At 41.2% G+C, this 13,252-nt stretch overlaps 1 protein-coding gene and 1 pseudogene across 1 annotated transcript; one reads left to right on the top strand and one right to left on the bottom strand.

The window, feature by feature from the left end:
* Positions 1-2,306: 2,306 nt before the first annotated feature.
* On the bottom strand, positions 2,307-3,827 carry LOC130047204 (uncharacterized). Its single transcript, XM_056141812.1, has one exon. It carries the CDS (start codon positions 3,825-3,827, stop codon positions 2,307-2,309), a length of 1,521 nt encoding a protein of 506 aa, XP_055997787.1.
* Positions 3,828-13,187: 9,360 nt separating this feature from the next.
* LOC130047203 (uncharacterized) overlaps positions 13,188-13,252 on the top strand; it is a 10,794-nt pseudogene continuing 10,729 nt past the window's right edge.

Raw genomic sequence — 13,252 nt, 5'->3', positions numbered from 1 at the left:
TTTGCTGGAATAGTGAGGAGCCGCTAACGTCTGCAAGAGCGGTAAATGAGGGCGTAATCGACATTCACACTTCTTCGTATGAGCCATGGTAATGAAGGGTGGGGCCCCTTCCCCCTCCTTTTTATACCTAGTCCAGGACAACGGCACTCGGATGTTTAGGATCAAAACGCTTGTGATGGACGGTCTCTTCGTGACGATTGCGGTTCTCTCTCGCATTGAAGACCAGAGGGCAAAATTTACATTTATATTTCTTTTGCACCTGAACCGGTGTTGAGGTGGTTAAGGGTTGAAATTTCATGCTTCCAAAGGTATGAGCAAAACTCGGTAGAGCAGTATCACTGGTTCTGGAACTTCCTATAGGCCCATGCATGGGTCGTTCCATTTTCTTTTGAGCTAATCCGGCCTTCAGATTGGCTAACGTTTTAGTGGCCTTGGGGGGAGTGGCCTTGGGAAACGGCATCTTCACAATGAGAGGGGTTTTCTTTGGAGCCCAATTGGGAAACGGATTCTTCATCCTGAGAGGTGTCTTCTTAGGGGATTTCTTAGGGGACTTCTTAGGGGACTTCTTAGGTGTCTTCTTAGGTAAGCGAATAATGAGTTTAGGAATTCTCTGAGGCGATTTTTTAGCTTTCTTAGCCCGTGGTTTCTTGGTTTTCTTGGGTTGTCCCCCACGGGGCTTACGGCCTGTTTCCCATTTGAATAAATGACGGATAATGGTCCCTCCTAAGAATCCGGCGCCTCCTCGTTTCAAAATGGCTTTTTTACGCTCTTCTTCATTGGACTTCTTATCGGCAATGACACTCAAGTCTTGGCGATGGGATTGAATGAACCGCTGAGTGATTTTATTGCCTGGTAAGACCCCTCGCAATAAATTTCGAGCGCCCATCGCAAACCAGTTGAGTAAGGCTCTACGCCCTAATTCAATGAGATGGCTCCGTTGAACGGGATCCCGTTCCCGTTGTAAACGGCGTAACGTTTTGACTAATTTACTCTTCGCGGAAGGTCTACCCATGATGAAGACTGTCTTTCAAATGATACACCTGCCCATGATGTGACATTATTTATACTCTCGGGGGCATGTGCACAGCCAAGTTGGTAAAGAGTTGACTTCTTAATCTTAAATCGTCCGACGTCTGAGGACTCAAGTCCACTAGTAAATACCCGTGAGGTACACGGGTGGCGTCCTCATAGGCTGGAAGTAAATGCGGCATTTGTAATTGCCGACTTAACACCCCAATCTGAGATTTATCTCGAGGATTTTTAAACAGCACAAGATAGTGAGCATTCAGACTGATGGTACGATGTTGTACTGCTCGATCAAACAGATTTTGTGTGATATAAATGACACTGGTATTGCGATGATGCGCTTTGCGCGTAAACCAGTCGACAATCGATTCGATGGCTTTACCTCCCATCATATCATCAAAAATGAGTAGATGACGCGTACTGAGATCCGCCACTATCTGCTCATCGTCTTGAGGTATATTGCGGATAAAAGTGACCTTGTCCTGTAAGGATTCGTACGCGGACTGCCATTCTCGATAACACCATACTATCTTTTCGGGAGGCGGTGCAATCCACTGCGTATTTTGTACCAGTTGCTTCACAAATTCCGTTTTACCCGATTTAGAGGGTCCAGCCACCACCATGGTAAATTCATGTTTCAACTGAAAAGGCTCAAGTGTCTCGTAGGTATACATCTTGATAAATGACACAAGTTCATGGGATCATACATATTTATTAACAAATAAAAATACGTACAGCTTGCTCAACACCATGTCTACAAATAGGACATTGTTTCAGTCCCGTAGCACATATAGCACAAGTACATAAATGACCACAAGGTAAAAAAGCTATTCTCAAGTCTCTTTCTAAACACAGATGACATTTCTCCGTCGTCGTAGCCGGATTCTCCACACTGTCTACAGACAAGTCTCCCCAATCCTTACCAGTGTCTCGCATTCGGCTAACGGCATCGAACATTTGGCGTACCCATTGTTTGCCCTTATTACACTTCAGGTAAGGACAGTGAGGATACCAATAAGCATGTTGTATCCAAGGATTGTCGACAGCTCCCCAATGGTGAAGTCCAAAGTTGCAATAAAAACAGCACGTGTTATCCCCGTACCCTTTGTAAAAGTATCCCGCTTCTGCAATGGTAGGTAATAGCTTCTGCAAGTGTTCGGGAGCATTTTCAAACGACGCTACTCGATCTGACAGTAGAGCATAACGTGGTGTACCCGGGTTATGTAGTGATTCGTAGTCCGTCATTTTGCCGACTGATGGTTTTCTCTAGCATGTCCTTTTTAATACCCGTAAGGCATCGTGTCATAGTTATGAATACGTTGACGTTTATCATACACCATGCGGTATTTCTTCACCAGAGGAATGGTTCGCACATCATGTTGGCGGGTTCGTTGAATAAAGTGCGGATAGCGGACATGGACTTCTTCTTCTTCTCCTTTTAACATTTTTTCCAACGTATCGAGAGACACAACTCTAGAGGCACGATAATTGAGTGTCAATCCTTTGACTTTGCAGACAGATTTTTCCCCCTGGGTCTCGTATGCATAATTTTTGGGCCCGCCCGACATGTACTTGATGATACGATCTCCACCCAATTCATCGGTCCAGCCGCCTAAACTGTTGATAATGGTCGGATTGAACTGGGTCTCGTCGTGCTGATAGATGATACTATCCGTGTCAAAGTATAAGACACGCTCTCCCAAAGGGTGTAACGTCTCGTACAAATGTAAACGAGCATGAGCTGTTGTAAAACACGCCAGCACCACGTTTCCAAAGGGGCAGTCTTCTAAAAATTCTTCTTTCTCCTGATAATTGATCAGCATCATATCACATTCGGGGCGTTCACGATTTTCTAAGAGTTCGATGCCTTTGACTTCTAAAGTGGCATCTTGTAATTTCTGTTGTAATTCTTCTTCTTCCGTGAGATACAGGGATTTGGGTAATTGTAATCGTTGAGCAAATTTTCCCCACAAACAATTTAAAAAGAGTTTGGCAATGGTTCTTCGGACCGGATTTTTCTGGATGTCGGCCGGGTTCATGGCAATGCCTTCTCGTTGCTGAATTTCCTCAATGTAATGTTGCTGCTGTTGGGCTGTTTGACAATCCTCGGGGAATCCGGAAGCTTCTTGTTTAATTTTCAAAAAGGTGTTGATATACGCTCGAAATAAGTGGTCACTGGTTTTCTCAAAATGCCAAACTTCGTAAATGCGGTCGAGACGATAGCCTAGATCTAATGCTTTGTGAAGTTCGGTGGTCACCCAGGTGCCAGTGAGACTGCGTTCAGAATCGGTGTGCTGGCACCGCTCGTCGGGTCCTAAGTTGCGCTGTTCCGCACAGGTGCGGCATAAGGGAAAGAGTAATTTGCCCCCGGTCTTGTAAAGTAATACGGGGTGATACAGCTCTCGGGGTGGGAGGACACGACAACGAATGAGCCCGAAATAGTCTCTGACATCGGTGAAATGGCTGGTGATGACTTGGGGATGGTCGACGGGAAATGGCTTGTATTTCAACACGTACGGGTACAGGGAACAGACATCCACGTATCGCATGTCACCCTCCTCACAATACAGTCGTGTAGCATTGGTCCGGCCTCCGTACAAAGCGTCACGGGGATTCAAAGGATCTTGTATATCGACTCCTTGTAAAAATTCCTGTAAGTCGGCATTGGTCTGGGTCTGACGATCAAACTCGTGTTCCCATATGCTCACGATTGTATAGCCTTGGTCTTCTAAAGCACTGGCTCGTTTTAAGGTGTCCAGGTAGAGGTCTTGATACGTATGCTGAACACGATGAGGATGCATGTCAGTCAACAGATTCGGGAAACAGGTGGGACAACCGTGCCAGTAACAGCCATAGAATTCGTACACGATACGAGATTCCTCATCATACCCATCTACTGTATAGGGTCAAAGCGTGACTTCGCCCCCATTTCTAGCATGTCGTATGCAGTGATGTTGATGTTCTAGCCAGGCGAGCCATCGACAAGCTTTAGCTGAATATCGTCGTGCTGGCCGGTACCCCATATTGGGAATGATGGCGATGGTATTTTCAACCATGAATCCTCGTCGGTAGGCTAAATTAGCCGTGCTGGCAAACGTGATGGATTCTTGAAAGGGGTCTACTTCCACCAGATCAAACAGGGTGGACTTGAAATGGGCACAACACCGGCGTAAAATATCCACGTCCGAGATGCAGTAAGCTAAGAATTCTTTCTGGAAATCAAAGACTTTGCCCTCTTGTTGATGGTACCAAGTATAGAAGGCTTCACGATTGGCGGTGGACATATCGTCAGGATTGTAGAAATGAGCGGCCGGGTAAGGACCCACATACTGCTGGTTCTCTGTCGTGTTGAAAAAGTGTGGGAAATATCCTTTTTTCAATTCCGTTAATCCGAAAGCAGAGGGCATCTTGGCAAGAGCAAAGGGTAGAAAGTTGTAAGAATCGATGAATCTCAACCCCAAGACTTGCATGGATAAGATTTTACTGCCGTTCAGGATGACGGTGGGTTTGATACACGCCGTGTGCACCAGGTATTTCAAAATAAACTGCCCATCGTATCCTTTGAAATTGTGGGCAATGATGGTGGCTTCATCGTGTTTGAGTTCCACATGGCCTTGCTCATCGGTCTCGCTCTGTAAGAGCCATTCCATAAACTGTTTTAACGTGTCGGGTCCTTGAAATAGGAAGCGGCGTTGTGATCCGAATCCTTCACAATGAGAACAGGGCTTGTCGATATCCACACTGTCGCAATGTTGACACACACGTTCTGCCACGCATAAATTGGGAATGTGAATACCGTTTTCCTGACTGCATTCGAAATCGTAATAAATGTATATTTTCAACTCCTCTTCTTCTTCTTTTTCTTTCTTAGGTTTGGGTTTCGTCTGTACAAAGCAGTGATGAGGCATGGTGACGACTTTGTGACAGATGCGGCATTCGGTTTTTCCCCCACACGCGTGGCGTTTTAATAATTGCTTGGACATCCATTTCTGACACTGGTTACAACGCCCCATTAAACTGCAGACCGTGGTCGTTGTATTACTGCTGTAAGGTTTTAAATGGTTCTGGTAACAAGCTGCATTTCTGAAAAATCCCTTACAATGAGGGCAATTCGTCTGAGTCCCGTCTGGGATACAGGGGGTATCGGCTAAACAAAATGAGCATCGATGAGGACAGACGGTCCGATGATCTTCAATGTGACTGTACCCAACATCGCAATAATCGCAATAGTATTTGTTTTCCGTCACTCCAGGCATAGACACAATGGCATCGTAATGCTCGTTATCCAGCAGGATATTCAAACAAGCCCCGTGCCCCGGTCCTTTGTAAATAGGTTCCAGTCGTAAACGAGTTGTATTCGTTTTGAATTGAAATATTTTCAATCGATACTGTGGGGCGAGCGCGTGCTGTAATTGCTCCCATTCACGTGGCCCACACGGCTGGTTCATAACACACCCAGCTTGTTCCATCAAGGCTATCGCTTCTCGTTTCTGATCGAGAGATTGTGTATCCCCTTTTCTCATGCGTAACCATTTCGTTTCCCATGCCGTGTCGTTTGATTTCTGGCTGTGTAGACGTGCTACCACAATAGCCCGGGACAAGCAGAGAGAATCCTCAGGATTTTGAATGCGAACGATCGCTCTCTTAGAGGTTTTGAATTTCTCCTTATCCACGTGTAGATGTTTTTTCTTAGTGCACCCGCTGCCTTGTGGATATTTGACATGGAAAAAATCCATCTGCACTGCCCCGTCGGTGATTAGGAATTCCTTTTTAGATTGCTGGACGGATTCTATTTTGTTCAGAATTTTGTCCTCGTTGAGCTGATTGGACTGCGTAAATTCGTACCAAATAGCTGAATCCAGAGACGGGTGCCGAATATTTAAACGTAGATAATCATTGGGATTGCACTGCATTTCCTGTTTCACATTTTTTAACATATCCCGGAAGAGGCGACGAATGAAGGCTGTATTTTCTTTCTCTGGAATAGGTTTGAAGGCAACATTGTAGACATTTTCCTTGACTTTAAATTTCCGTGATTGACGTCCTCGTTCCAGTTGAATTTTGTAATAATCCGAAATGAGTTTCTTTTTCCCCCCTCCCCGCTGTAAATACTGTAATCGCCGTTGATTCTCTCTGCGGAGTTGTAATTCACGCTGCCGTTGTCTGTTCAGCTGATCATTCAAAAATCTCAATCGCTGTTCAATATAACTCCGTGGAAGTCCACTAGGTAACTTGTCTGACATGATGTCGAAAGTGACACCCAATGCACCGCGCGCCGCTTTATATATTACCTATAGACAGCACTGGGTAAAACTAGGAACCGTGCCAGCTCTGGGGATTGTACCATTGTTCTTTAATAAACATGTCAACTTAAAACCTTGTGTTATTCTTTTAGATTTAATACACTGTTATTCTTTTATATTTAATACACAGGATTTCACTGGATTTTCAGAAAAATAGCAGGAACTCATTCCAGGAACTCAAAGCGAAAGTACCGCATGCTAAAATTAGACCAGCGGCCATAGGCCAGCCTATTCACCCGACACCCGGCCTACAACCCTTGCTGGGGTTGACCCCGTCCTAGTGCACTCCGTTAACCCCAACACCGCTTGACCAATCAAAAGACACCCTTGCTTGACCTCATTTGCATAAAAAGTGCACTCAGTTGACCCACCTATCGGGAGGCGTTATACTACTATTGTCTTTGTATTGCTATTATTTCTTTATCACAGTGACATATAGGTCCGATGGATCAGGTGTTTTGAATTCGCATTTAATCATGCAAAATGATGTATGCCACTCTAATTACTGACTTGCTGTTACAATGCGTGGCAAAAGAGTGCACAAAAATTGTCGTCGTGACTACACTAATCCCAATACAATAATATTTAAAAATAAAAATTGAAATTTGGTGTCTAAATCTACAAGTCTTAATCATGAATCAAGTCGCGATCTTCGCTCAACAACAACTACTTTTTACTTCGACAAGAACTGTATATTTTGTGCAAATTTTCTGATAGGAAACGTGGCGTTAATGGCTTTTCTATCCGAACTGTAGATTTCCCAAAGAAACTTATAGATATTTGTGGAGAAAGAAATGAGGAATGGTAAAAAACAATACCCTCGTCCCGGCTATTTTGCATGCACTCGATTCAATTTATCGATAAACATGTAGCGTGAATTTTCTGACTGGTAAGCAAATCCCATAACCCTAAGCAAGGTTTTTCCCCAAGGTCACGAAAAGTAGGTCAATTATCAAGGTCAAAATGTTTGGTACCATATAAAGGTTTTGTCACAAAGAATACACATATGCAATATGAAAATACTGTCATTTACCATTCAACTGTTACGGTTAAAGTTAAACATTTTGCGGACTGACAAACAATCGAACAGAGCAAACATGATTACTGGATCATACACCTGTGTAGGGGCGGATCTAGGAATTGCGGTTAGGCGGGGAGGGGGGGGGGGGGTCGCAAGTTTATAAAGCAGGGGGTCTGTGGGCCGCCTTGATCTCCTGGATTTTATAGGGCTTGAAATATGTCTGCTAAGTAGTTATTTATACTATTTTCTGCCATTCATGATAAAGTGAAATTAATTAAAGGACGCAAATTTTAAGTTGTTTTCTTTCGGGGGGGGGGTGTAAGTTCTCCCAATAAAAGTAATTAAATAAATAAAAACATTCTATCATTTATTTCTCCGAGAGTGGAAGAAATTATCGCTTCTTTTATTGTTTACATTTTTCTAAACAAAAGACCACGATTTACCTTAATTTTGAAAATTTTAGGGGAGATGGGCGCCGTATGTGCCCCCTTAAATCCGCCACTGATACACTCATGATTTTAAAATTTCAAACTGTTGAATAATTTTTATGAATTAATTATCACTTCTTTAACTGTCTCATATAAATAGTATCTGAGTTTGTGCCAGAATCAATGTTTCCGAGTTTCATATTAATTCTTCTCATTTTCATCGATTTTTCGTCCAAAACAAGGCATTACGCCTCATAAAACATGCATTCATATGAAATTTTGGTATGAATAAAGTGGTTTTGTGAATGTTAACATCGTTCCCGATAATTATAGCAATTGTGTTTCTTATATTTATTTCATATGTGAAGAAAAATGATAATTCCCGGTTTTAGGTGATTTTTTTTTATTCAAAATGTACGATTTTGCCCTAAAATACACGTTTCCCCTTTGTTTTGTTCTCTCGAGTTTTTATATACGCTAGAGCATACCTTGACTCACCGTTTGAAAACAAAGCTCGACATTTGTAAGTGGCGGCCGTCAGTTAAATGAATATTAATTCTATACCCTGGCACCTATCGGCTTCCGTAGTAATCACCGTATGTCATGAAACTCAAACAGAACTCGCCCGCAATATAGTCTGTGCTCAGAGCTAGACATACAGGGCTGACTACATGTAAAGCCCTGCTACAGACCCACTACCCTGGAGAAAATTGGTGCCATTTTTTAAAATTACTTAAATTTGTATGTATCTTCTATTTGAGGACGACCGGCCTAATTCGTTTATATTATATACAGTTGTTGTTACGTACACGTTCCTTACAAAAAATGAAACCATTATAATTCGATTTAAAGTTGGGAAATATTATATTTCATTATTTATAATTGAAAGTTCAGTCATATTTTATCTTGAATTTCTTTTTAGCTCACCTGAGCTGAAAGCTCAAGTGAGCTTTTATGATCGCTTTTTGTCCGTCGTCTGTCTGTCTGTCTGTTAAACTTTTCACATTTTCGACTTCTTCTCCAGAACCACTGGGCCAATTTCAACCAAACATAGCCAAAAGCATCCTTGGGTGAAGGGCTTTCAAGTTTATTCAAATGAAGGGTCATGTCCCTTTCAAAGGGGAGATAATCACAAAAATGCAAAAATAGGGTGGGGTCATTTAAAAATCTTCTTCTCAAGAACCACTGGGCCAGAAGAGCTGAAATTTACCTGAAAGCTTCCTCACATATTGCAGATTCAAGTTTGTTCAAATCATGGCCCCCGGTGGTAGGATGGGGCCACAAGGGGGGGGGGGTCAAAGTTTTACATACAAATATATAGGGAAAAACTTTAAAAATCTTCGTCTCAAGAACCACTAAGCCAGAAAAGCTGAGATTTACATGAAAGCTTCCTGACATAATACAGATTGAAGTTTGTTCAAATCATGGGCCCCTGGGGTTGGATGGAGCCAGAATAGGGGATCAAAGTTTTACATACAAATATTTAGGAAAAATCTTTTAAAATCTTCTTCTCAAGAACCACTGAGCCAGAAAAGCTGATTTTTACATGAAAACTTTCTGACATAGTGCAGATTCAAGTTTGTTCAAATCATGGCCCCCGGGGGTAGGATGGGTCCACAAGGGGGGGGGGTCAAAGTTTTACATACAAATATATAGTTAAAATCTTTTTCTCAATAACCACTGAGTCAGAAAAGCTGAGATTTACAAGAAAACTTTCTGACATAGTGCAGATTCAAGTTTGTTCAAATCATGCCCCCCCCCCCCCCCCCGGGGGGGGGGGGGGGTAGGATGGGGCCAGAAGTGGGGGGGGGGGTCAAAGTTTTACATACAAATATAGGAAAAGGCTTTAAAAATCTTCTTCTGAAGAACCATTGGGCCAAAGAAATTGACATTTACATGAAAGCTTTCTGACATAGTGTAGATTCAAGTTTGCAAAGGGTAGTTTGGGCCATAATAGGGACTAAGGTTTTACATGCAAATATATATGGAAAGTCTTCAGATATGGGCCAAGGTGACTCAGGTGAGCAATTTGGCCCATGGGCCTCTTGTTTAAAACTACCAGTTGGTGGAATCTGCGACCACAAATTCTGCCTATGTTGTTACAAGGTGAAGGTTAGTTGGTGCAGTGTGTATTGAATTTGAGAGCAGAACAGAAAGCATATGCCGTAGGCCTATCCGTAACAGTGCGTAGCTTCGATAGAACCATTTTCTCGCAGTTTGTCTACGTCTTTATCCAAGTGCTTGTTTGAAAAAGTATAGGCATCTACTGAGGTTTTTTTTATGGCAAAGCCGTTGTGCCGACAAAAAATATTCACGTCTTTTCCCTAATTCCTTCCTTCGAAAATTGAAGAAAAAAACACAGTCCAAATCCTCTCTACTGACAGCAAGTACACCCTTAAAGGACATATCGCATGTTTCTAAACTTCTTAATTTTTTTCGGAAAAATTAATTTATTGCATGCCTAAAACTACTTTACATGTGTTTTAAATGAAACAGTTTGTGTAGTTTTCGAGTTTGAAAGCGATGAAATTCAAATCCTGCAATATGCATATTTTCTTCGATATTTTCCGCGCCATTATCTGTGACGTCATATGCGACTTTGAGCGAGACGATTTGAAAACAGTTGTTGGCCATTTCGTAAACAGATTAGATTTAATTGACAAAAAAAAAAAAGAGAAGCAATTATCACACTAACGGCATGTAAATAAGGAATTAATGTACACTTAGGTGGCACTGCTGTTCGCTTCAAATAAGTGATTTGACTGTTAAACTAACTCTCTATCACTATTAATGCTATATTACTTAAGTTTAGGAATAAAAATCCCAAAATGAAAACAGGCACTTCATTTCCCGTTCAAATGATTGATTGAATATTGTTTAAAGTCCCTCTCGAGAATATTTCACTCATGTGGAGACGTTCGTTCAAATGAAGATTTCCATGGCACAATGTTTTATTTCCTGGAATTGAAGAGTTCCTATAGTCTGCTTTATCTAGTTACAGATATATTGTATCTCTACATACCTACTTGCATTTCGCTAATTCAAAAAACAAACTATAGGAACTCTTCAATTTTGGGAGATAAATTATTGCGCCATAGAAGTCTTCATTTGAACGGGAAAATTAGTGATGGTTTATTTTATGGAATTTACATATTTAGACGGTAAGTAATACAACATTAATAGTGATAGAGAGTTAGGTTAACAGTCAAATCACTTATTTGAAGCGAACAGCAGTGTCACCTAAGTGTACATTAATTCCTGGAACCAGCTGCAGCTGAAAGTAAATTTCCAGACATGAATTATGAAGGACTGCTCCGAGATTCGGTGAAGGCGTCAGTCCAACTATTCAGCCGAGCCGAATCTCAGCCGAGATTAATTCACTGTATTTTCAAATTCAACATATTATTATAATTACAGAAGACATAAATCAAGTTATGCTTTCGTTTACTATTTGATTCTGCGTTAATTATTCTGAGAAGATATTTTGAGAAAACACCTTGAATGGTTAATCCGGAACTGCTTCAAATGGGGTCCAGTGGAGATTACTCTTCATTTTAAAATCTCCCTGTATTTTAACAGAAACCAAAATTCATGAGATAGACCAGATTCCAATCATCATATAAACTAAGAAAAATTAGTATCAATAAAAGGAAATCACAACTCACATCTAACATTTTCCATAGCATTCGATTAACCCGATCTGCATCACTGGAACGCTTGGGATAATAAACTTCAAAGTTGTCAAATGGAGATTACAACGGATGTATCAATATCGTTTTGTCGACAAGAGCATCGCCAGAGAACGTATTTACTTTTGCACAAAGGCACACAAGTAACAGAAATCGTTTTGATTGTTTAATTTTAATTCTTTTGTAAAAATTATCCGGAATTGCGTGAAATCCGGAACTGCTTAAAGGACTGTAGATTTTATTTTATGAATTAAATTCAATGGAAAACATATATATAGCAAAGGGTATGCGCTAAAAGTAGGCTATTTGAAAAATTCGTAATCTAAAAGGGGAAAAAATTAGAAAATCCCCCAGTATAATATAAGTTGGGTTGTTTTTTTTAATCTCGACCACACGGTTATTTCAAACACTGGCTCAGATAGGCTACAGTTTTCTGGTCTCGTCTTGCCATTGTAGAAGTGATCGGAAAATTTCATAAAAAGCTAGTTAATGTCTCGCCTACTTTATCGCTTACGAAGTAGTCTTACATCACAAAAACTGACTCTTATTTTCTCATATAATCACCAATATGAGACCGACATTACCCATGTGAGAATAACAGGATCCGTCATTAGTATGAGTGTGGGATAGGGAAATTCCACCGAGGGGACACGGTTCGCAGTCTCTGCCTCGTCCTAGACTTCCAGTGGTTCAAACAAATGAGGATTTTGAATCTTCTCAGAGGTACTGTATCAATACACTAAACGTAGATAAAATGTGAGAAAGGTCATCCCTCAATGTTTACGCGTGTGGGATAGGGAGATTCCACTTTAGGCTGTGAAATCTTGACCCCTCGGTGAAATTTCCTTATCCCAGACTCGCACTGAAGGAATGTATCGGTACACTCGCATATATTATGACAAATAATCGCTTTATATGATAATGTGAAGTTGGGCCAAAAATATGTACATTTGAAAGCTCTCTTTATCTGCACATTAAAACAAGAAAAAGCTTTCTGTATTTGTTCTAGACACACACGTGTACAGTACAACACGCTTTAAATCATTGACCGAGTCAATTAAATAATGCTATTATTAAAAGACAGGTTCACAAAAGGCAAATACAAACTTAAGTCTTTTAACTTTATCGACTACCATTTACAAATGTAGTATTACTGTACATGTTTCAATGAGAAAGTAAGGGCCTCCGTGGCCGAGTGGTTAGAGTATCGCGCTCAAAATCACACGGCCTTTCACCTCTGTCGGCGCGGGTTCGAATCCTACTCCGGTAAGTGAGAAAGTTTCCGAGTTTACTTTCGGAAGGTCGGTGGTCTCTTCCCAGGTGCATTGTATCTGGGTTCTCTCTTCCACCAACAAAAACTGGGCCCCACCATATAACTGAAAAATTGTTGAGTGTGGCGGAAAACAGCAAATCAAATCAATGAGGAAGGATACCATGCTAAAATTATACGTTACACGTGTCATAATCTTCAACCAATACATGCACATACAGCTGTCTTGTAATATTAGTTACATTAGATGTCTAGTAATATTTCACATTGTGCATGGTTACATGCATTTTTGTAAGTTACAATATGTATTATGGATTGATGTACAAATTGTGTTTAAGCGTCACGATCATTATTCTATCATTATACACGATTTAGGACATTATCTGAGAATTTACCGTAGTTCTCTCGTCATTAGAAAAAGTCACCAGCAACAACAGTACATAGGATACAATGGACTGTGCAAAATTAATAGACAGATCGAAACAGCTCGCCCAAACACAAAGCACGTTAAACCG

Source organism: Ostrea edulis, chromosome 6, assembly GCF_947568905.1.
Source record: "Ostrea edulis chromosome 6, xbOstEdul1.1, whole genome shotgun sequence".
NCBI classification, from domain to species: domain Eukaryota; kingdom Metazoa; phylum Mollusca; class Bivalvia; order Ostreida; family Ostreidae; genus Ostrea; species Ostrea edulis.
Note: the sequence above shows the minus strand (reverse complement) of the source record. Positions and strands in the feature narration are given on the sequence as shown.

What these genes read in the sequence shown, in the direction of transcription:
- LOC130047204 (XM_056141812.1), bottom strand. Translation starts at nt 3,827, where the DNA reads ATGCATCCTCATCGTGTTCAGCATACGTATCAAGACCTCTACCTGGAC.